Source organism: Lutra lutra, chromosome 2 (assembly GCF_902655055.1).
Source record: "Lutra lutra chromosome 2, mLutLut1.2, whole genome shotgun sequence".
Classification (NCBI taxonomy): domain Eukaryota; kingdom Metazoa; phylum Chordata; class Mammalia; order Carnivora; family Mustelidae; genus Lutra; species Lutra lutra.
In genome coordinates this window covers 72,560,692-72,587,391 of record NC_062279.1, presented here as the reverse complement: position 1 = coordinate 72,587,391, position 26,700 = coordinate 72,560,692, and the positions used below count along the sequence as shown (strand labels likewise).

General features: G+C 33.6%; 1 protein-coding gene across 2 annotated transcripts in view; it reads right to left on the bottom strand.

The window, feature by feature from the left end:
• Positions 1–26,700, bottom strand: part of SPOCK3 (SPARC (osteonectin), cwcv and kazal like domains proteoglycan 3) — a 487,655-nt gene that overhangs the window by 169,319 nt on the left and 291,636 nt on the right. For both annotated transcript variants that reach the window (XM_047717726.1, XM_047717727.1), the window contains one exon: positions 14,747–14,870. In XM_047717726.1, coding sequence (XP_047573682.1) covers positions 14,747–14,870 — 124 coding nt within the window. The remainder of the gene's footprint in view (positions 1–14,746; positions 14,871–26,700) is intronic.

Sequence of the window (26,700 nt, the reverse complement as noted above, 5' to 3'; positions counted from 1 at the left end):
TCTGAGCTCTCATGAATAGAATTCCTCATAGTCTGCTCTAACTAACTCCTTTGCAAGTATATGTCTTCTCTCGAGTTTTTCTGATCCCTACTTTGGTGTTTCTCATGCAAAGACAATCAGAGGAGGAAAAAAAGACTTGATTTAGACTTTAATCCATTCATTCATTGGGATTTACCAATTACATGCACATGTTATTATTGTAGCATAAATAACAAGCAGGGAGTTAAGCACAGCAAAAACTTTTGGCAACCCTATGCTCTAAAGTGGACACTACCCCATTGTTTTCTCTGTCACTCTACTTTTCATTAAGAAATAACACCTCATTTATTTTGGACAAATGTCTCCTTTTCTCACCAGAAATTTTATTTTGGGAAACTAAATTTTACATACCAATGTTATAGCATACCTCTTAATACAGGGTCAACCTGTGACATGAGGCAGGTTAAACTCATCTTCCTAATATTTTTAAATTTATTTTTTGAATTTCTTTTCAGTGTTCCAGAATTCATTTTTTATGCACCACACCCAGTGTTCCATGCAATACGTGCCCTCCACAGTACCCACCACCAGGCTCACCCAACCTCCCACACCCTCCCCCCAAAAACCCTCAGTTAGTTCCTCAGAGTCCACAGTCTCTCTGAGGAGAGAGAGGTAAATCCTTTACAGAGACAACACTAGAGATGTGAGCATAGATGCTATTAAGCAAAATCAAAATGAGAAAAGAACCAAAAGAGTCCTGAGAATGTTAAAGTCTTTAATTTAAGCAACATTAATGGCTAGATGATATGCAAGTCAATTTTCTCTTACACCTCAAAATGTTTCTATCAGACATCTAGAAATTGGGTATTAAAAAGATTAGTTGAATTTAAGCTGGGATGAGATGACATAAGGACAGTAAGGACCCTTTAACCCAGGTTAATAAATTTATAATCCTTGTCATGTAGTCATGAACCAGTTAAAATATTGTATCAGTTGGCAACTAGACTATATGACTAAGGAGAACAGCCAGGAAAAAATGAAACAACAAATGTACATTATTTTTGAATCAATATATCTCTGATTTTCCAAACAGGAGTTATTATTACACATATTTTATTTTTCTTTCCAAATTGAATGCATCTCAATATATCAAAAATAAATTTCTCATTTGGCACAGACCTTACAGTATCTTACAGTGCAACATTAGAACATACCAAGGAGAAAGCAACCTGACCCTGACACATGGATTAGGGACTCAGAACTGATGTACTACTGTTTCAAATGGTTTCTCTTTGAAGAGTATCTGATTATGTACATGGGATGGCTGTATTACATTCTGCCTTAAATGCAGTTTAATCCAATGTAGTCCTAGGATGTCAGGATTGTATATTCCCTCACCTAAACTGAGATTGTGAATATATGCATATACATATAAAGAAACCTTGCTGTTGTTTATATGACTAACTATGATTAAAAATATGATTTACTTGAATTATAAAGTCATGTGCTATCAAGTGTCTCAACTTTGTGATCTGTGTTCACAATGCAGTGTTCATATATGCATTTTCCTCCTTGTCAGGATGTTGTAAACAGATATCTTAGACTACAAAACCTGGTAATAGATTTAGAAATTTTAAAAATAAAAAATACAGGGTGTTTATTTTATAATTATTTCCTTCTCGTAAGTTGTACAAATTTTATCATCAAACCAAAATTCTTGTTTAAATTATTCCAGATAAAACATGCTTTCAATTATAAGTAATAGTTTCAATTAAAATAAAACCTACAAAACACAGTTGGATGACTTATATAATATATACATAATGTCAATGAAATCATTTTAACTTACTTTGATTTTTATTTTCATTGTTTATGTTAGTATAAAATATGGGCATTGACAGATAACTACTCAAACTTTCCAAGAAGGGTGCAGAGTGGTTAAAAATAATTAAGAAATGGGTGAAAATAGAAGGTCATGCTACCAAGTACTCCAAAAAATTAGGTTTATATATGAGAAGAAATTATTTTTACAGATATAAATGGGAGTGATTTTTTTTTTTTTTTTTTTTTTTTTTTTTTTAAGAATGGCCATAAGGGGCACCCGGGTGGCTTAGTCATTTGAGCTTCTGACTCTTGGTTTCAGCTCAGGTCATGATCTCATGGGTCATGGAATTGAACCCAGTGTGGGACTCTGTGCTCAGCAGGGAGTCTGCTCGAAAATTCTCTCCCTCTGTCCCTCCCACTGGAGCATGCGCTCTCTCTCTCTAAAATAAATCTTAAAAAATTAAATAAATAAAAAATAAAAGAATGGTAACAAGTAACAAGGGATGTATTTTAAAAGAACACACAAGGGCATGAAAGATTCAGAATAGAAAGTTAAATTTAGCTCTCAAGAGAAAAGACTCTGAAGACCTCAAAGTTTGTGTGGTAGCTTGGGCATACATTTCAATATCTATGGGGTTTACACACTTAAATTTTCATATTAACTATTTCAATGAACATAAGTTTGAGGAAATTTCTTGTTTATTATGCTTAAGAAATACTGAGAACCTATTTAAAATTATGTACTATTCTTATAGCTAAGATACACACTTAATGGTCTATCATTCCTGAACAGTTTTATGCACTGATATCAGTGATAAACTTTGGAATATCTTGGAATGGAAAGATAGGGAAACAGCGGTGCACGTAGTTTTAACAAAAAGGTATAATCACATAAGACTTCGTTTTTCCACTATGTAAACTTTTCCTCTTGAGCAAACCTGAGGGAGTAAACTTGGGAAGACATTACTTCTGGAGTGCCCTCGATTGACTCACTACAGGAATACATGTGCATCTAAGACCACAGCTCATCTGTACCTTTGGAAAGGAAGAATCCTGGCAATGTTGACTATGGAAAAAAGGAAGGACCTGCTAACTGGGGTGATCAAAACATTATGAGGGATGAGTTTCACTATGAGGGGTGAGTTTATATAAGAAAGGTGAAGATAAAAAGGAAAAACAACAAGAGTAAGGTGAGACAAAGATAGTGGAAAAAACCTAGTTAACCATTCAGAAGTTAATAATAATAATAAGTTGCTTTGTCTCTGACCCGGGAGTCTTAGGTCTTCTGCCAGTATTCATAAACTGTGGCATGTATTTGCAAGTAGGGTAAAAATCTTAGACCTTTCACAGTTCTTTTGTCAATGAGGATAGGATGTTTCTGGAGATATGGCTTTCTGGAAGTGAAAAGATATTAAGCACCATGGACCAGATCAGAAGGTATGAGAAGACTGTCCTTGATCCAGGAGTGAATATTCAGAATGCTCTCACCTGAGTCATGAGCCAAAAGTGGAAAAAGGATCACCCTAATGTTCTATCTGCTACTGAAAATTCTGAGCCTGAGCACAATAAGTAAGATTGGCCGAAACTGTTCAAATAGTGCTTTGGTTATTGTTCACTAGCCTCCGGCAGGTGGAGGTTATATTGATATTTTGAGTGATATATTGATATATTGATATAACAATATAGTGTTATTTTTTTATTAGAGCCAAGGTTTATCTATTTCCAAATGAGACAGAAGCCATGTACACTCATCCAAATTGTACTGAGGAACTTTGGGGTAGGTGAGAGATTAAAAAATCTGTGACTATGTTGGATGCAAGCACCATCCATTACACTTGGTTCTGTTGGGGAAGGTGACCCTGGATTCCACTGATGGGGCTTGGGTACGCTTGCAATATTGAAGGTAAGCCAACATGACATTTCTTGTGAGGATTTTTTAACCAATTCAGTGCATGTTGCTGTTGCTTCTGCAGCCTAATGTGTAATAGGTATTGATGTACTATAATAAACTCTAACATTCTCTACACAGATGAAGTCCTATTGTTGGAAAGTCAGAAGCTTCAGTCTCAATGATTCAGACTGTAATATTATTATACTTCTGTCAGCAAGAATGGCTGAATGAACTCCTGACAAAATCAGAAGCCCATTTGCTAAGTAAACGTCTTTTTTTTTTTTTTTTTATGACCATTTGGATGGATTCACAACACTCAGTCTCACCAATAGTGAAGGAAAACTGTTATCTCTTGAGTCATCACCACCAAAAAGCAGTCCAAGCACCTAACTGGGCTCTTTGGGTATTGAAAAGAGTATGCTCCTGCCTTGGTCATTTTATTTTTTCCTTTTATATCAGCCAAACCAACAGGCTTATTTAGAAGCTATCCCACAAGCTATGTTACACTCCTGACCTTCAGGGTCCCACTACCTTAAAGGACCCTTTCAGCTACAAGTCTCTGTTGATACTTTTTTCAGATCATGCTCTTCCTATTCCAGTTCTATCTGTTGATTCTGGCAATGACATTTTGTCCTGTGAAACCAACATGTGTCATATGCTTGACTTTTTGGACAATCTGTAGCCTGACAACAGTGCAGGTTTTATCATAAAGTTACTAAGCAGGCTGGCAAGTAAGGCATCTAACACACCTTCCATGCCCCTCTATTGTCCACGGGCATCTGATATTGTAAGCATTTGTATGGTCTCTTAAAAAAAAATCTCAAAAATTTTTCTGAATCTGCATCCCTCACTTTAGCAAAGCAGTTTTGTCCCCGAATTTTGCTGTCTCCAGAAAAGGAACTTATCCTCTCAGCTGGTTTCTAAGTAATGAATAGGATGGAAAGAGGTTATACTTACCTATCTTAAATACTCAGGCTTTTTCTTTCCTTCTTCTAATAGCTACCTCACGCTGGTCTGGTTGCTGTACCCTGAAGGTGACAGCCTGTCTAAAGGGGACCTTGGGAATTCAAGCTTACTTCTGACTCAGCCACCTGGGTTGTCTTGTTGGATTAACAGGGTCATGGATCACATTGCTCACCAAGTCTCCTGAGAGTAGTTCATGCAGCTCAAAGTTGGAAGCACCATGAGTCTCTCTAACTTTTACTTCCCTTGTCCCTGCTGGACTGGACTCCTCTAGGTATAATATTTATGTAGAGAGTTTAGACGTTGAGAGGAAGAAATGGGGAATTTTACCTTTTGTAATGGTAACTTTGTAATGTAATTTTGTGTTTATGGAGGGAAAGCAACAACCTCAAAGGGAGAGAACACCTTAAACCCCGTGAGGAATGGCCAAAGGAGAGACATTAATTCATGATCTTTTGTCTTTCAGAGTCACCCATATTTCTTTCCTCCTCAAGGAATGTGCCCTTTAATGGTTTTCCCAAAGTGTTGCAAGTGCGTTAAATGTAACTACTGGATTTTCCTTTCCCTAGACACTTCCTTCTCTATTCTGTTTAACCTAACTGAGAAGTCTATCAGAAAGAGAAAGGGGTGGCACCAGCTCCTGAACGTTCCACACAAAGCACCTGCCAGTACCTCCCAAAGTCTTTTCCACTTCCATTTTCAATCATTCAATGAGATGGCTCAATCCCACCAGTTGGTTGCTTCGAAAAAATAGGACAGGTTGAACAGACTGCTTTCAAGCAGCACTCCAAAAAACAAGAAGTAGAATTGATTATGCTAATTCAGTTGGAAAATCAAGCATCTTCCGGTGGGCTGGAAGGTCACATTTGATGTACTGTCAATCTGTGTCCCTTGAAAAATGTAATTCTTATTTGCAGGTCACAGCACTTTTAATAATATTTTGTTTCCGGGACACCATGTACACTGCTGGGACTGTTCTCTTGAATGGAATCCAGGCATGAATAGCCCTCCATACAGTAAACATGGTGATTTGCAACTCAGCAGTGTTCTAAGAGAACTTCACCTGTGTAGGAAGCACCACCAGTAAATTAGGTAGCTCAGAAAACCGAGATCTCTCCTCAATGAATCTACACTTATTCAGTTCCAAGTGGCATAATGGACTCATTTTTTAGGAACACCTTGCAAGAATTTCTCTCTGTAACACGAGATACCTGATTAGAAAAGTTGATATAGGGGCACCTGGGTGGCTCACATGGTTAAGCCTCTGCTTTCGGCTCAGGGATTGAGTCCTGCATGGGCTCCTTGCTCAGTGGGTAACCTGCTTCTCCCTCTCCCTCTGCTGCTCCCCCGGCTTGTGCTCTCTCTCTGTCAAATAAATAAATAAAAAATCTTAAAAAAAAAAAGTTGATATAAATTTGTCACTGATCTTAAGTGAAGTGATCAATGATACCACATTGTTCCTAGAAGGCATTCAGATCACCCTCAACTCACTGAACAGGGGTTTTTGGGTAGTTGTTCCTCCTTGCAGGCCAAGTGGGAGTCTGTGCCATCGCTAAAGCTGCCTGCTCTACATGGATTAAATCCTCAAGCCAAGGACAAAGACTGAGACAGAAAATTTAGGCAAGAGCCACCTAGATTTCTAAGGTAAACCTTGATGGTTTGTGGGATTTGGTCAGGTAGTTGGTCTACGACCCTGGAGTGGGAAGGGAGACACTGTTGAGGTCAATGTCGTAAGTAGGTTGGATTCATTCTTCTGCTTGGAGCTTCCTGGCTGTTAGCCTTAATTAAAGGCTGCATGACACAAACTGAATGGATTTGATCCCAGCATCTGTTGATCATTTTAGTTGGAATGGTTGATGGCATGGTATACTTATAGGTAAATTCTCTGGAAGCCAAAAATATGTGGAGATGAGAAATGGGATATTGTTTGGAGGTAAGTCTCCATGGGTCACTCATATTTCTGCATATCTTGCAATCAGAAGCCTTGGCTGCTTTGCTCCGCACAATCTTTTTCAAGGATTTTTGTGTAGGAAATTTAGACAATATTTTCTCTTGAAGGACTTGTTTTGAATTTTTAAAAATTTTCTTTCAATATTTCAAATGTATTTTCCCACTATTTTTAAAATCCCATTAATCCGTTGAGATAAGTTTTGCTAGTGTAATTACACAATATTTTAAAGTTTTTTTATCTGGTTAGATTTTATTTTGATAATCTGTCATTTTACTACAGTGTGTCTGGATTTGAATTTCTTCTTATTTATCTTAGTACATATAGTACTTCTTATATTATGGATTCACGCCTTTCAACATTTCTGAAAAGTATTCAATTTTTCTTTTATTATTTTTCTCCACCTTATTATTTCTGGCTTGTCATTTTGTATTTCAGAATAATTTTTTATATATTTTAATTCGACTTTCTGTTTTTTAATTCCCTTTTTGGATAATTTCTTCTGAAGTATTTTCTGAAATATGTGAGCTATTTTTGTGCAATACACATAATCATAATTACATATATAACAGCTTATTTTTATTAAAAATATTTTCTGTTTTATACATATATATCTATATTCACATACACCTATATCGTAGGTCATTAATTCTCTTCAACTAGTCTGATATTTAATCTAGCCATTTTACTTAATAAAAAGTTTTATTTGAATTGAATAAATTATATTTTGTTCTTTTACAAATTTAATATTTTTTGAAATTCTATTGGTCTTGTTTGTATATTTTAATACCACTTTAAGTCTTTAAACATTTCATACATTTAAAATATTTTATATAGTATTTGTATATTTCAATATATCTAATTATTTATCTAATGATTTTAGTATTTTAGATATCTGAAACTTAAATATGTTTGCTGTTACTATTGTTGGCATTGTTCATTCTTGCTCTTACTGTCTTTTCTCATCTTGTTTATTGGTTTATTTGTGTTATATTAACATGTCACTTCCATTTATAATACTTATTTACTTAGATTAAGCAAAAAGTTGGCAGAATAAAATCTGGGGGAATCCTTAGGTGCTTGGATTACCAATACTTTACTATAGAAAGAATTTATATTGGGTTTCCAAGTATCAAGAATACTGCCTACATGAAATCCCTTAACTTTTACTTCTTATACCAGAGCTTTCTTGACCTCTGTTTAGAAGTAGTGTAATCCAAAAACCCAGATCCATAAAGAGCAGTTTCAGAGGTATAAATATTATACCATAACAATAGCCTTATTACCCAAATCTACTTCAGAGAGAAATGGGCTACTTTTCATATTCTTAGTTCTCAATGACAGATACTTCCCACTTTATTTTTACTGGGGGTATAGGTGTCTAGAAGATCTTCCAATTCATCTACGTCACAATATTTTCATATAAAGCCTACTCTTACATTCTTTTGCAAGGTGTTCATCTTCAAATTTCTTGATTCTAGCTATTGACAGTCTTTTTTCCCCTCCCACTTTCTATATTATAATTCTTTGCTTCCCAGTTTCAGTTTGCTTTTGTTCAATTGGCTTGCTTCAGATGCAGTAGCATATTTAATCCACTGCCAATTCACATAACAAGACTAATTTCCTCGGTAAAGAGCATTTATGGTGGAGGGAAATTAAAGGACATTACAACATTCTGTGATCACAGAGGGTATCTATAGAGATTGTGAGAAAATACATAATTTGCCCATGTAATCGCTGAAAAGGGTATGGCAGCCATCAACCATTCGATCAAAATCTTTTAGATTTAGATTATTGATTATCAATATTTCAAAGACAAACATGTGAAACAGACATAGATTTGCCAAATTTTCATCTTCCTAAGGAGTTAAAAATGATTAGTACAATTACCAAAAAAAAAACCCTATAAATACCACTTGAGTTTTGTGAAAGTCACAGTCATTAACACAAAAATAAAAAGGTTGTAATCTCAAAAATACATCAAAATATAAATTTAGAAGTTAGTTAAAACTTTGTCCTATACTCATTGAATGGCAGTTACCAACATATATAACTCAAGAGTCTTAAGCCAAGAAAGTATGCCTATGTCTGTGTTAAAGAAAGAGAGTTATAACATAATCCATAAAGCAATCTCCTGGAGAAAAAGGGGCAGATATTTAGAGTATGGGGAGAGATTAGAGAACTAACACTCAAAAATACAGCATGGTCACTTAACTTCAGCAAGTCAATAATTACAAAGTTAATTATGGTATTAAAGTGTATTATACTAGAAAATAAAAATGAAGTTAAATTTCTTTGATATAATACTAGTTGCGGAAAAATGATTTAGTGAGTGAAACAATTTAGAAGCAAGGCAAAATTGCCCACTGCCACAGCAATAACATATTGCATTATTTATAACTGAGAGGGTGGAAGAATTATCTGAATATTTAACAATAGAAGCAGTTAGCTTGTTCTAACCATGCTTTATAGACATGGCACATGGTTTTCATGTTTGAACTTAGTTTTCTTAATTTTCCTTTTTTTTTTCCTTTGGAAAACAAAAATCATTGATCACTATAAATTATTTCCCTTACCTTTCTGTGTACATTTAAATATACTAATAATATGAATTAGTATATATAAAACACTAAATGTCCAGCACTTTATATTCCATACATATAAAATATACTGAGAAGAAAATAAGGATTGAAGAACAAAATAATTAATATTTATTTTTATGCAATATTTTACTTATGAAATTTCCTTATGAAAATTCAGTGATTATTTCTGCTTGTTCATATTCAGCTGATTTAGAAATTATATTTCACCTTTATTTGGTAATGATATTTAACCCAAGCGTCTAATATTTACAGAAGAAGAACATATCAGTTGGTTTCATCTGAATGCGGTTTTTTTTTTTTTTTTTTTTTTTGGTTAACAAGAAAATTACATTGAAAGTTTACCCTCAGTTGACCTCCAGGGAAATAATTGATTTCCAAAGTCTGCTAAATAAACACTGGACACTAATAAATGACTCCAAACATCCTCATTTCTGTCCGCAGAGTTTCATGCTTACTACCACTTCACTATTTTTGTTCCTGAAGTCTGTCCAATAAGTTAATAACATAATTATATAAATTAACTAAATATGACTTAATATGCTTAAATATCAGTGCATAATACATTGTTGGGTTTCCTTGAAAACAATGTTGGATGTATCAGATCCAATGAAGGTGAATATTCTTTACAAAGTTTGTATCTAAATAAACAGGTACAAAAAAATTCTAAAAGGCTGGGAATTGAGCTTTGTAAAAATTAAATAATATTCTACCTATGAGTCTGTCTTTTAGATTCTTGTTCCATTTTAAGTGAAAATTTAGGAATTCACTTATTCCCAACAACTAAAGACAAGAGAGGTTGCCTTTTGTGCTTCAATATATGGTAAGGGGGTACGAATGGGGAGTGTTGGAAGCCAAATCAGTGTGAGGACAGGAAAGCATTTCTGATAATTAGAACTCCCCACAAATAAAGACATTTATCTCACAGAACATAATATCTTATCAGGCACCTGCATATTGTGTAGAATTTTGTACTAGATGTCCTATTGAATTCCTTTCAAATCAGAGATTTTATGATGTAGTTCATTCATACTATTTCCTCTGATGTTCAGCGGTTTAATGAGAGCTTCTCCCAGTCAATGATTCTGTTAACATGCTATAGTTATAATCTTGATCAAGTTGGCATACCTAAGTCAAAAGCACAACCTAGCCTACACTGAAAAACAATTCATAGAAACAGTACACATCTATTTCTGAAGGCTGATCTTCCAACATAAAACTATCTCGGCTTAGACAAATATTCAGAAGAAGGTACATAGGACAATTAAATACTAATATTAATAGATACAACACATCAAAATGGTGAAATGTCAAGAAACTTTTTATCTTCTAAAATGTACACAGGGCTGCTGAAATCAGCAACCATTATTAAAAGAAAGTAATAGAATGCCTCAAATATGGGAAAAATAAAGAAAAATAAGACAACAGTAGTATGTTGAAACAAAATGGGATTTTCTCAAGATGTGACAAAAAGTAAGTGGTTCCCCATTAATGTTTTGTTGTTCTAGTTTATTAAAAAAAAAAAAAAGAATTCAAAAGTAACATGTAGGGATGCAGTAATCTGAAGGGATGCAACAGTGGTTCCCATGCCTACACATAAAAATCACCCAAGGAGTTTTAAAATTCAGATTCACAGGATCCCATCCCAAACCAATTCAAGTACCACGTCTGTAGCCAGAGTTGGGAGCTCCACTATAAAATGGTTAAGCTTTGGACTCGCCCTCCCTCAAAACACAAACACACACACACACGCACACACGCACAATTTCTTAGAAATAATGTTAATTCCTAAAGAATTCACCATTATTAAGTTTAATTGCCAAGTAGTGCACGACTATATATGGGGGGAAAAAAAGTTCAAAATCATCCAGTGAGTTGTCCCCAGGGAGTTTATATTACCGATGCCATGCTGAGTTCTAAAATATTAATATCATTTATTGACTTCTGCCCAGTAAATGTAGTATCTATTTTACACAAGTCAGTGACAAAATATATATGCAAGGTCTAATATGGATGCTATATTGGAGAACAATTCCTAGTTCTTACTGAAGCAATACAATCAAAATAGACTTTGCCTGAAGTAAAGAAACAAAGACCTACCTTTATCTTTTGTGTCAATTTCAGGAACGATTACCTCTCAAATAAACTTGAACAGACTTATATTTTGATTTTTCTGGCATTACTGAATTAAAAAGAATTCAGAAAACATTTGTTCTCTTAAAAAGATGAACTAGGCTTCTATAAAATGTGTCAATAGCTTTTCCTTCATAGAAGAAAAAAATCAGATGTTACAAAAATAGTTCTTACAAAAATCACAAAAGTCCCAGTATTTTTTCAAGTAAATCACTTTTTTTTAAATTTTCCATTCATTCTTTTGTCTTTTTACTTGTACATTTTTAAAATACTCTGCTGAGGACTTCTAGACAAGCTGACAAGTCCGGAGCTTGAACTCCAATAAAATAATGATTCTAAGTCGGTCACACTGTGTAATGAGATGAACTTTCCAAAATTATATCTTAAGGCATTTGACTAAAGTCTTCCTTTGGATACCTTGTAATAACCTCTTTCTCACCCCATCCCTCAGCTCCTGCACCTGTTATACTTGGTAATGACCTCATCTCCAATTATGTTATGCTAGTGGAAATATGATTTCTAATTTCCTTTCCATAAGTTGAACTGAAGGTAATGAGGAAACATCATGGGTCTAAAATAGAACCTGAAGGAAGATTATTTGTAGTGCAAACAATCAAACAACTGTATATGCAAGGGAGCCAAAATACAGAAAAATGATTGGAAGACCAGGTCAGTAGGACTGCACTTCCATCCTGGATGTAGGGTCCCACACTCTGGGCTACGAGTACCTGGTTTCTGGCCAGTATTTAACATATTGGGAATACTTAGCTGAAGGATTGGACACCTCAGGTAAGAAGCTTCATGGACCTTACTAAACCCAGAATTTGGAGTTCACATTACTGTGAATTCAAATGCCCATGAGTCCCCCAAAGCTGTTTAAATCTTTCCCTGTCAAAATTTGCTAAACTTATTGACCAAGTTGAGTGAGCCAAGTACCAAAATAAAAATCTATGACTCCCTAAACCAATCTTCTGTTTTTATCTCTGGTAAGCATCTGGTGGAGAAATAATAAAATTACCACTTCAAGAAGGCATTTACCTCTGTGGTCTCTGTTCTTGATCCAGTACCTAAATAGCCTAGGGCAATATTTTGTCTTACAGAAAAAAAAAAAAAAAAGATGAGTTTTATTTTGAATTTCAAATCCTATAAACTTCTGAAAAGTATTATTAAGGATTGTTTAATATAAGTTCTTACTGGGCTAAGGTCTCCAATTAGTTTGCATTGTTTTATACAGCTCAGCCTCACTGCTCTAAGATTAGTATTGGTGGTCCAAAGTTGAAAAATCACCAAGTTAAATTTAAATCAACAGAAATAACGATGGTGATTTGGGACTTACTGCAAGTTCATATTCATTTGAATCATGTTCTTTTCACATCTTTTTTGTCAACAAGGCATCTATTGAAAGTGATACATATGCAAATAAATATTAAAATAATAATGCAATGGTTTATTATTCAATGGATTACTTAGAATGGTTACAATTCAATGGGTTACTTAGACTGGCTTTATTAACAATATTCATAAAACCATATGATTTGAAAGGTGGGGGGGTTCGAGGGTGCTTAGTACAAACAAGAAGAATGGGGAAACCCCACGGAATTGGAAATATATGTGAATTAATCTACTTATGATATGTATATTTAATCTTGGGTAGAATATGATTGTATTTCTCTAAAATCATCAAGCAAGTCCTCCTGTATGGCTCCAAAAGGAAGAAATCACTCATGATGATAACTTTGTGTTCTGTGACACTAAATTTTAACAGAACTGACCATCTATTAGTAGCATCCTTAAGAGAGACCCAAACAAAAGGTGGTAGACTAATGTTAGCATGCTCCAGGGACACTCTGGACATAAACATACTACCACCTCAGTACACATACTTCTAGGGTTGAGAAAGACATGCTTATCCTAGCTAGATGCCAGTAAAAATTACAGTTTCTCCCTTCATTCAACCTGTTCAGTGATCAGTGTTCATCAAGTACAATTAAGATTAAAATTTGTTTGCCATGTACCTCTACCCACCAATTTGAATATTGCAATCTGCAACCTTCATTGTCACTGAATAAATCAGTAAATTGTTAAATTTACACATTATCATGTAGGATTTGATAATATGGGATAGATTCATTGTCCCTTGTGCCAGAAGTATGAATTTTCTTAACTTGCAAAGCTGAGATTCTGGACCATGGTAAATTCACCAAGATCAAGTTTATATTGAAATGACCAGTAACATTTTCCATTCTCTCCAAGCAATACACTCCTTTAAAATCTCAGCAAATTAGCACATGGCAGCTTCACCAAAATAACACAGCACTTAGCAACAAATAAGTACTATGCATATATTTATTTACTAAATGAATCTATCTTATCATTGCAGTGCTACTGTTTAGATTAGTGATTATAAATTCAAGTGGAACTTGTGAGGACATATTTACTAGGAGAAGGGATGGTTCATAAAGAGGTATCTACAAAACAAAATGTTCAGATAGCTAAAAATTTTTTGGAATTCCCCTTGCAGTGGGCAAACTCAGATATGAACTGAAGTAATGTTATTTTATAGATTTCATGGATTCTATTTAATGTGAATATTCATCTAGTTCCTTAATAATATATTAATATGTTTAACAAATGAGCAAGGTCCCACTGGGGACACAGTACAATATGCTACATTATCTTTTTTTAAAAAGATATATTTTTTTAAAAAATCTAATTTCATAAATTTATCTGGTCCCAAAATTTCATGTAAGAGCTTGTGAGCTTACATTCTTTCCTGTCACATTACCAAAGAAAACTTATCAATGTCTTATGAGGTAAAGTTCTTAAAAGCTCTTATATATCTGAGTTAATATGGGACACCAAATAAAGAGGCAGAATAATGTCAAGGAGAGAAGAGACACACAAAATCAGATGGCAACACATCTTGGTTTCAATGTCAGTAAATATGTGAAAATTTTCTATATCTCTCTGATCTTTAGTTTTCTCATTTGTTAAAAGGAATTTTTGGAGGCTTTTTAGTAATACTATAGGAAATAACATATGAGATAAAAGAAGTAATGATAATGACAGATGGTAGATGCTACTGCTGTTATAATAATAATAACTGTTAACATTATGGAATGACATGTTTACATTTCTGAATTCTTTCATAGTAACAACAAAGGAAATGTTGCTTTTAATACTTGAGTGTTCAGAGTGTTCACAACTTCAGTATTTCAAATTTTAAAATTCTGATATAGGAGCAACAAATACACATTAAATCAAATTCCAAACTAGTGGGATTACTTGCATTGTTTTAAAAGTTAAATAAATTATTTGGATGACTACATGGAAGAAATAATAATTTTATTCATTTAATACTAAATACACATTATGTGTTTCATATGAAATGACTATAATTGTCTTTACCTGAGAAGAGTAGGTGTGCCCATCTGAACCACACACAGGGTTGGTGTAGACCACTGGGCACTGCTTGCAGGTGGATGATACGGGACTCCTCCATTGCTTATGGCCTACTCCTGCATCTTTCATGCTGTTAAAACAACAATAACCATACTTAGTGCATTTTAAAAAATACATATATTGATATTAATGTCATGCCTTTTCTGCATGCCATTCCAACTCTTAATGGTAAATTATATAATCAGTAAACTCCATGCGTATTTTCAAAGTAATAATCAATATGGTATTCTTCATTATAATATTTTATTTTACATATCAAGATTTTCCCATTATAAAATATATTCCTTTAAACTGATCTACTGGTCACATACCTATGTTTCATGATACAGATTTTTTGTTTTAATTTGTAGCTATGATGTGTTTTTGATAATCCCAGAAAAAGAAGCAACAATTGCTTGGCAATAAAGAACTATTCCATTAAGAACAGTATTTGAAAAGAACACTTAATTCCCCAGGTGTACCCAATGTCCCTGAAAATAAGAGAAGCTTATTTTGAGAGAAAACAGCAATAAAGAACATTTCCGGCAATGGCTAAAATTTAGAAAGCCAGATTAGTAGGTTTCGTGATAGCCAATACTCTTTTTATTGTGTAGAAATACCTTAAAATAGATCCATTTTGAGGCTTTGACCTAGAAAAACTTGGGAAAACCCATTCTTTTCTCTTACCTAGAATTATTTGTTTTTCCACTTTGATTAAACTACTTATTGCTCTGCCTATTTGTGCAAACGATTTACATACATAGGGTAAAATGCTAAAAACAAAGCAACAGGGAATCTATTAAAATATTTAATATTTAGATATTCTTTAGTAAACCAGCACTCATTCTTATTCATTAAAATTGTTTTTAAAGAGAGTAATTTGATGTCTATTGTGATGAGAAAAGATGTTTTACTGGAAACATTTGCTTCTATTTCCTTTTCATTTTTTTCATGAATAAGTCAAACCTACAAAAAAGTAATCCTAAAATACTCTTATGAAATACAGTATTAATTTTTATTATAGGGAAAGAAGTTCAAACTATGTATTTCAAATATTGATAAAATTGGAATGCACACTGAAAAAAAGGTTTTTTATCTTCTCTTCCCCTCCAACCCCCAACTCTGCTTCTCACAAAAAATTTTCATGAAACTATCATAGCTCTAAACACTTCCTTTTATTTTAATTTTTTAAATTTTGCCAAAAGCATACTTTAAGATTTTTTCTGGCCGTAGAGTTCATGTCATAAGAATAAAATGGGAAAAGCAACCATGCTGCTATTACTGAGTAAATAATGGGCACAATATCCTAATGGGAATTAAAACAATAACTGGAAAACATGGAACATTACTCTGTACCACTTCAGACTTATAAATGATGGAAATGGAGCAGAGGGAAATTAAAAAAAAATTCTGTTTGCATTGTTTTTTCACATTGTATAAACAAAATAAGGCATAAAATTACACAATCAGATACCTTAGGAGAAATTATTGCCAAGTTCTGGTTCCCCATCAACAGAAAGTATTTTATTAGAAGAATCTGTATGCTTTGGGATACATATGTATATGTACTTGGGATACAGATGTATATACAGATGTATATATTGGGATATATATGTATCTCAAATTGTATATGTGTTATACGTATTTGAGATAGATATAACATACACACACACACACACACACACACACACATTCATTTATATTCACATACACCCACACAAAACAACTGCTTTAGTTATCCTTATTCCCTTCAAAGCCAAAACTGCTTTCCAATTTCTAAAGTGCATCAGTAAAAATGGTGTATTTTTTTGTTTAGACTTCATCCTGGTTAGATTTTGCTGAAGTACCATCAACATTATAAACATAATAACATTGTATGTATTTGTACCTGCATTTTGAATAAGAGTTGATGCCAAACTATACCATTCAGAAACCAGAATTTACTTATGTTTATTTTAAAATAAATGCATTAGATGAGGTTAACCTAACCAATATTCATAATTTAATATATACTATTCATACTGTAACACCTGGAGAATGAACAACTGATGTAATTCACACATAAAGAACATTATTTCATTTTCTGTAGAAAGACAAATTACATTTAAGCACATAAAGGGAAATATACTTTTTTCAGCCATGTATTCATGTTAGAATTAAGGTATAAGTACAAATGGATTTTTAGGAATCTCATTTGACTAAAAAAATACTACTACAAATTCATAAAATTAACAATGTACTGACTGGAGGACAAATAAACTATCATTAAAAAGTACTTGAGGGGGCGCCTGGGTGGCTCAGTGGGTTAAGCCGCTGCCTTCAGCTCAGGTCATGATCTCAGGGTCCTGGGATCGAGTCCCACATCGGGCTCTCTGCTCGGCAGGAAGCCTGCTTCCCCCTCTCTCTCTCTCTCTCTGCCTGCCTCTCTGCCTACTTGTGATCTCTCTCTGTCAAATAAATAAATAAAATCTTTAAAAAAAAAAAAAAAAGACTTGAGGATTCTGAGTAATGCTGATCATTTCTAAAGGCAGGAGTTGGGCAAGGCTTTGCAAGCATCTTGCAGTCCCTTCACACTTTGTAGACTTCCACCGTCAGCTACCTATACGTGGTGTTTCTACTCACTGCATTCACCATGGAAGACATTTTTATAACCCAAAGTCTATTTTATAATGTTATCATGTGATTCAGAATTTGTTTGATTTGGTATCAGGAATGTTCCTCAGAATTAACATTACTCACAATCTTGTCTAATAAAATATTTGTCTTGCTCTTAGGAAAATTAGTGAAGTAGATGAGGTCATAACTAAAAATGTCTAATGTTTAATTTAATATCTATGTATGTAATACATAAACATATATAATTGCATATGGTTGGAGATTATCTTTTTTTGTTTGATTTTTAATTACATTTTGAAGGTCCTAGTTAAGGAAGAACAATTATGTTTCTAAGAGAGAGACAGTCAAGGCAGCCCAAGATGGGCAAAGTGAAGGGCTTAGGAAAAGGCAGAACTGGCTCAGGCTATCGAAATGAGTATCTGGCATCCATGACAGGAGGAATGACAGGTAAGAAACTAACATAAGCAAAAACATCACTAGGCATATTATTCTGAGTATTCTAAATGTAAAAGATTATTAACCTTTAAAAGTATGTCTTTTTTTTTTGATATATCAAAAGCCATTAGCAGTTAATTATTTTGAATTATTATCAAACAGGGTAATAAAATTTCCCCCTTAATGAAGTACAAAATTCAAGTTGGCTGAAAAAATGCTGAAATTATTTAGAAACTATTCTTCCAAAGGCAACTCTGCTCAAATAAACTTCTTAAAGTTCTACCTTTTTCAAAAATACATACTTCAATTTTGAAGACTGAGTTAAAAATTTATTTACTTACTTTACAGTGGAAACCTATATATGGTGATAATCCTTTCCCTTAAAGAGTAAAAAAATCATATTTTTGAACCCAAATAATTAAAACAATTAAATGATAATCTATGACAAATAAAGTCAAGGATTTTTCTCAAAATCTTCTTATTTAAATATTCCACTTTTCAGACACTAAGTTAGCTTCATACCAATGTATCTGTTATTATGATTCTAGCAGGTGGAAAATTAAATTACTCAGAAGAATTGGTACCATTGCTAGTGCTCCATTACGTGACTTACTTTGTGGCAGTTGAGTTGTATCAACTTATTACCTGAGTTGTCTCCTGTGCTCCTGATTTACTCTCACTCTGGTCTTCAGTATTAAGATTTGAAGCAGCAGTCACACATGAAAGCTCAACAGTCTCTTATTTTTCTAATAACTACAATGTTAATTACTGCTACATCTGTTTATTCAATTATGGCCTATTTGGTTCTCTGTTTAGTTAATTATGTTGTGCATTTTAACAATATAATTTGAACACAATGTCCATGTTTTAGGATTTACATTGATTTTGGAAAGAGTCCAAATGATGTTACCAAAATTATTAGCAGGAAAAAAAATCTCATTCCAGTTTGATTTAATTTTTATACATGACCATGTCATTAATCAGTCTTGACAAGTCAGTAACCTCCCTGGGTCTTAATTTCTTCCCTTATACAATGCTAGGTTTCATCAGCATGGATCATTTGATCTTGAGCAATCCATGAGTCTATAAATCTTTAATAAAATTACTTACAAAAGACACTAAAAAATTAGAAGCATAGACAGTGCATATGTGCCATATGTTATGATTTTAGAACTTGACAGTGTTACCAAGTGAAACAAATAAATCATTATGGTGTGAAGGATGATACTGAGTGGGGGCAGGAGACGGGTTGGAATGCTAAAGGTGCAAACTTCACCTATCTCAAGGTACCAAACGAAAGGAGGAAGCCTAGTCTTATGATAACTAATGGAAGAAGGAAGATAAACATGGCTGTGTTTAAAGATGCATGATTTCTATGAAAGTACACCTAAGAATTAAATAATACCTATATTATAACATCAAAAAGCATCATCAATAAATCATAAAAATAAAGAATACCATATTTATACTATAAATAATTAGATATTTTTCTAAAATTCTCTAGTTCCTAAATCTGACATCACACATAATAAATTCTCATTTCTTTAGGCCATAAATATGTAAACAGAAAAGGATACCAATTTATTCATTATATATTTACCTTAGGAGGCGAATCATCAGTATTTAAGTCTTAATTCCTTAAGTGTATTTGCTTCTTTCTATATGCACTTATATTAACTTTGCTCCAACAAAAGAATTTTATTTTAATCTGATACAACAATATTCAAGTGAATACAGATATTCTGTGAATAGCTCAGCTGAGAACAGCCTGATGTAATATATTTCTTGTTTTGTTAATACCCCTAACATTTCAGTTCCTTTAGGGAGCCAGTTTTTCAAGTTCTGCCAGACTTGTAGAAGAATTATTTCTTAAGACACAACTAACAATTTCTGATTTGTTCCCTATTGGCCATGTTTCTTTAAGAAACAAGGCAAGACTGCCCTTATTACACTTTTTTTTCCCACCATGGGCCTTGGAAAAGGACAGATGATATTAGCAAAGTGGAGGAAATGATCTTTTGGGGCAACACAGTTATATGAAATTTCAAAACCCCTATCCAGAACTTATTAAAACTGTAATGGCCACTATTTGCTTCTTGTGATTATTGTACCATGTACGATAATAATTTAAGCAATGAATCAAGGCATAAGCAATCAATTTTAATTTTAAATAAGAAGACATATTCTGCAAATACAAAACAAACATTTATTTATATTAGAAAACATTATTAATTATGACTACTAAATTACAAATGTTAAAAATAAATTGGCTTAGTTTATTCTGCAATATGAACAGAAACTCGACTTATTCCTTACAGAGTACAAAGAACTAAGATTCGTAGAAAAAGCTCACTTGTAAATGTATTTCAAAAGTCAATAATATGAGTAATTAATAAAATGTATCTTTAAAAACTATTCATAGCATAAATTGAATGCATTCTAAAAATCAATTGTAGTAATAAATTCTTATTCCAACTGTATTTACTAAGATAACTTATATCATACAGAAGTGTTGCCAAGAAATCAAAGTAATCAGTGATTTAGAGAGCATATTTTTTATAGAGTAATAAAATTAAACATCAGAATTTAGACTTTAAAGAGATGTGGATAATTAATAATGTTTCACACTTTCTTTGAACAAATTTTAAAATAATATTGTACAGTTATATTGCCACTTAAGTAGAATACAGTTTAAGTGAGGTTTATTTCAACAACCAATATTTGAACATAGATCTTGCTAACACAATAAACCAATTAGTGAGGCTAATTTTTTGTCAAAGAATGCTTCCCTGACTTTATTTTATTTTTTATTTAAAGATTTTACTTATTTATTTGACAGACAGAGATCACAAGTAGGCAGAGAGGCAGGCAGAGAGAGAGGATGATGTGGGGCTTGATCCCAGGACTCTGGAATCATGACCTGAGCTAAAGGCAGAGGCTTTAACCCACTGAGCCACCCAGGTACCCCTCCTGACTTTATTTTAAAGCTATGCTATCTTTATGAGATTTGAATCATGGATCAGTTATGATACTTAAATGATATAGTCTATCAAATAAATAAATTTTTATTAAGCACTAAGCATATTCACAATTATTAAAGACTTTAATGAATAACTTCAAACTTCAAAATAGACATTACTATAAATGATACTTATAATCTCTTTCTCAATCTGATCCTCAATAGAGTAAATGAATAATAAAGGTTTAAGATGTATAAAATGTAGATGATGTCAAATTCAGATTGTAGTTCTTACTGTTTCCACATAATTAATTTCAAACATTATTTTAATTACTAAAGCCCTCTTTATTTAGCTATGGAAAAAGTATATTTAACTGCAAAGGATCTTGATTATGTAAGATTAAGTCATTGGTGGAGTTATTATGGATTAGAAATGTCCCTAAATCTACTTCCAGCAAAATACAGAATGACAGATTGGGAGTTCATGACCTTACAGATGATAAATGAATTATTTAATTAACAAGTATATATAAATGTATTCATTGGAAAAAAAGCTGGAAAGTTACTTTTTGTTTTCAAGCCAATAAAATTTCATCAAATAATATTTTAGGAACTGAGTCAAGTATTTACACAAATTAAAGCTTAAGTTCTCATGTGTGTTGATAGTCTATCATGTGTTAGACTCATATATTGCAACATTATTTATTATTTTGGAAGTCATACAATATGTGTTATTCTTTACATTCTGAAGCTAGAAACAGAGAGGTGGAGGGAGCTTAGTTATCTTGCTCAAGTTTCTAATGGTTATGATTACAGATATGGACTTCAGGGCTCGATTTGTTCCTTTGTCACTAATGGTTTCCTTGCCATAATGTGCATAGAAAGTTTTAAATGTCATGAAAACCACATTCCATATTACATAAATTTCTATATCTATTTTACTTAACAGGTGAAAAATTACAATTACTTTAAATTTTACTTAAAAAAAAGATCTACACCAGTAAGTGTTGTCTAGAGAACATATCTAGCTGATTAAAACTGAAATTGCATACAGTATAATAAATATCACCATATATGTGATTCTGATTTAGGGAATCAATATAAATATTAATTTACTAATACATGAATTGGTTCAATTTAATTTGTATTGACAGGTGTACTTTCATTCTAGACATGAGGATGTTTATGAGTTCTAGCTTCCTATATTTAAAATAATAATTGAGAAATTCAGAAAATATTTTTTTCAATTATTAATGTTCATAAAGGAAGCTTTGTTTATATTTTTATTTTTTTAAGATTTTATTCATTTATTTGACAGAGAGAGAGACTGTGAGAGAGGGAGCACAAGCAGGGGGAGTGAGAGAGGGAGAAGGAGGTTTGCTGCTGAGCAGGGAGTCCCATGCTGGACTCTATCCCAGGACCCTGGGATCATGACCTGAGCTGAAGGCAGATGCTTAGCGACTAAGCCACCCAGGCAAGTTTTAAATATTAACTATATTATTACTTTAACATGAAGTTGTTCTAGAGCGCCAACACTGAACAAAGTCTGACCTAAAATTTGAGTTCACAAGAATGGGTGGCTCTTAAAGATCAAGGAGATCCTGTATTTGGAAAAAACAGAGTCACATTTTTAAAATAATAATGACACTCTGTCTTGTTTATCAAAGGAGAAGGGAGGGAAAAATGAAACAAGATGAAACCAGAGAGGGAGACAAACCATTAGAGACTCTTAATGCCAGTAAACAAATTGAGGGTTGCTGGAGGGGAAATAGATGGGAGGCGTGGGGCGGCCGGGTGATGGACATTGGGGAGGGTATGTGCTATGGTGAGGGCTGTGAATTGTGTAAGACTGATGAATCACAGACCTGTACCCCTGAAACAAATAATACAGCATATGTTAATTAAAAAAAGAAATGTTAAAAAAATTAAAATGACCGATGTAACTTAAGAAGAGAAAAAAATCTACTAAAATAAAATAACTAATATTTATCAAAAGACATAAGAAAATATTCTGTGTGATCAAATACGTATTTTTTGTTCTTTTTAATTTGTTTTTAAGTATAGTTTAAACACAGTGTTGCATTAGTTTCAGTTGTACAACATAGTGATTCAATGTGTTTATACATTATGCTATGCTCTCTACAAGTATAACTACCATGTATCCACATACAACACTACAACAGTATCACTGACCAAATCCCCTATGCTGTGCCTTTATTCTTGCCACCTATTCATTCTAAAAGGGAAAGGTTGTGTATTCCACTTCTCTTTACCTATGTCTGCACTGGTGGTATAGTGGTGAACATAGCTACCTTCCACTTCTCTTCACCTATTCTGCCCATCTCCCCACCTTCCTTCCTTCTGGCAACCCTCAGTTTGTTCTCCATATTTATAGGTTAGACTCTGTTTTTTCTCTGTTTGCATATCCAATTGTTTTGGTTTTTAGATTCCATGTGTGAGTGAAATCATATAGTATTTGTCTTTCTCAGTCTGCCTTAATTCATTTAGTATAATACCCTCTAGATCCATCCATGTTGTTGCAAAAAGGCAAGATTTCATCCTTTTTATAGCTGTGTAATATTCCACTACATCTAACAAGATTTCATTCTTTTTTGTGGCTGACCAGTATTCCTACACATATATGCCATATTTACCTTCTCCATTTTTCTATGGATACATTGCTTGCATATCTAGGCTATTGTAAATAATAAATAAATAGGGGTGCAAATAAATAGGGGTGCAAACATCTTTTTAAATTAGTGTTTTTGTTTTCTTTGGGTAAATAATCCACAGTGGAATTACTGGATCATATGGTGTTTCTATTTAAATTTTGAGGAAACTCCATACTGTTTCCCACAATAGCCATACCAATTTATATTTCTACCAACTATGCATAGGGGTTCCTTTTTCTCCACATTCTCACCAACACTTGTTATTTCTTCTCCACCTCCTCACCAAGACTTGTTATGTCTTTTTGATTCCAAGCCCATGAAATGGAAAAATTAATGTTGTTAAAATGCCCTTACCACCCAAAGCATCTATAGATTCAATGCAATCCCTATCAAAATACCAACAGCATTTTTCAAAGAACTAGAACAAATAAACTAAAATTTGGATGGAACCACTCAAGACCTGAAATAGCCAAAGCAATCTTGAAAAAGAATAACAATGCTGGAGGTATCACAATTCCATATTTCAAGAAATACTACAAGCCTGTAGTAATCAAAACAGTATGGTACTAGCACAAAAATAGATATGTAGGTCAACAGAACAGAATAGAGGGCCCAGACATAAACCCACATTTATATGGTCAATTAATCTATGTCAAAGGAAACTAGAATATACAATAAAGAAAAGACAAATTTTTCAATAAAAAGTGATGGGAAAATGGGGCAACTACATGCAAAAGAATGAAACTGGACCACTTTCTGACACCATACACAAAAATAAACTCAAAATGGACAAGAGACATAAATATGAGATTTGACGCCATAAACATCCTAGAAGAGAACAGAAGCAGTAATTTCTCAGACATGGGTTATAACCACATTTTTCTAGATATATCTTCTGAGGCAAGGGAAACAAAAGCAAAAATAAACTATTGAGGACTACATCAAAACAGAAAGCTTCTTCACAGCAAAGGAAACCATCAGCAAAACAAAAAGACAGCTTGCTAAATGGAAGAAGGTATTTGCAAATGACATAGCCACTAAAGGGTTAATATCCGAACTACAGAAAGAACTTTTGGATCTCAACGCCAAAAATGTGTCTTGATTATGAAAAATCCTTTTGATTTTTTTTTTCTAAACAGAAGGACATATCTTTAGCTATTCTTCAACAAATAGACCTGACAGCTCTTGCAGAAGCTTTCAACAATTAAATACCACATTTTATTTAAGAAAACAGTCACTAAATTTCATTTAAAGTTCAGGGAAGGAAAATAGTTTTTCTTCATGTCTTGTCTTTATGAACGTCATTGTTATTGACCTCTGCTTTGCTTACTGCTTCATTGGAAAAGGAAAGTTATAGAAATAAGAAAGGAGAAAGAAGCTGCCATGTTGTGCTTGAGCCTGAATTGTAGCCTAAGAGAAGGGTTAAGAATACAAAACCTTTACTATGCCTTAGCTCTTACATTAGCCCTCATTTTTCAGGTAAACTAATAATATTATAAAGAAAGTTGGGAGTTTTTGACTCCAGAGTATTTTTCTCTCCAGCAGGTTTTATTCAATTCCTGTTCTGAAAGCATATACTTCTTTTTATCTATTTATTTTTTTGGAAAGCATATACTTCTAAGCAAATGTTGACTCCTTCTGATGCAATAAGGAATAGAATCAGATAGGGAATAGATGTAATAAGGAATAGAATCAGAATCAGCCAAACAAGGACGTTTGCTTCAAGAAACATCTCAATAACATGTACAATATCTAAAAGGTTATCAGAAAGTCCTTTTAGTTTATTTTTATTTATAATATGTTATTACTTGTAGTTACAGCTACTGACCATGTCCTAGGAACTGAATTAGGCATTATTACAATCCTATCACTAGCTCACCTGATAACCTGTCATCTTCTAACCTATAAATAGTAGCTATTCACCTTTCTAAATATTGTTTATTAATTTTCTCATGAATATACTGATAATGTGTCCAGAAAGTATTTTACAGTCTGAAGGTACCAGGTGGGTAGAGGCATTGAATGCATAGAGCTCACAATTTGGAGACAAAAAGATGAGCATAGTTTGCAGTGAGGTTTTCCTACGGTCCAACAAGTAATAAGGACAATTTAGAGCATATATGGCCAACTTCCTACTCACGTTTGAGGTCACAAAATATTTAACAACTCTCTAAGTACACTTTTACCACCTGTTTGGTATCCCACAGACTCTCTTTGTAACTTATACCTTTTATTGACTTATTAATTATGTTCTAACAGCCATCCATATGCTTATTTTTCTCATTTAATCAGACTTACTCATGCACCCCCACACCCCCAGTTCTGAGTTTCTATTGCCCCTATAACATCTACTAAACCATCAGGAGACATACTTGTGCCTGATACCTACTCCTAGCCTCCTTCTGCTATTTCTTCTAGCTTTGACTTTGGGAGACAAGGAGCCACATTTAGCAAAGTCCTACCTTTTGTAGCCTAAAAATACTTTTAACTTCACAAGTAAGCAGCTGAACAGCAACAGAGGTCATCTCAGTCACAGCATGGGATTGTATAAAATTGAATTTAAGCACAGCATTCTCTGGAGTCACCATATCAAGTATTTCAGCCGATGTGCTATTTGCTTACTCACATTCCTGATTTTCTTTTGGTTAGATCGTGCCTCCAGAAATAGACTTTCCAAATTTGAGAATAAATTTGCTTCCTATGTTTACTGAACTCATTACTGAAAACTTTCTGGTTTAAAACAAAAGTTTAATCTCTCATAGTTATGGAGGTCAAAAGTTCAAAATCAGTTTCCCTGGAGTAAAATCAATGCATTGGCAGAACTACATACACTTGGGAAGCTATAGGTGATGGCTGTCATTCCTTGGCTTATGACCCATCTCTCTCTGCTCCATTTTTACACAGTCTTGCCCTCCAACCTGTTTGTGTCTGTGTCAAAACTCCCTCTCTCTCTCTCTCTCTCTTTTTTTAAAGATTTTATTTATTTGTCAGAGAGAGAGGGAGAGAGAGCGAGCACAGGCAGACAGAATGGCAGGTAGAGGCAGAAGGAGAAGCAGGCTCCCCGCCGAGCAAGGAGCCCGATATTGGACTCGATCCAAGGACGCTGGGATCATGACCTGAGCCTAAGGCAGCTGCTTAACCAACTGAGCCACCCAGGCATCCCCCTCTGTCTCTCTCTTAAAAGGAGACATTGTGATTACCTTTAAGGTCCACTCCAACAACCTGGGATGACCTCCTCT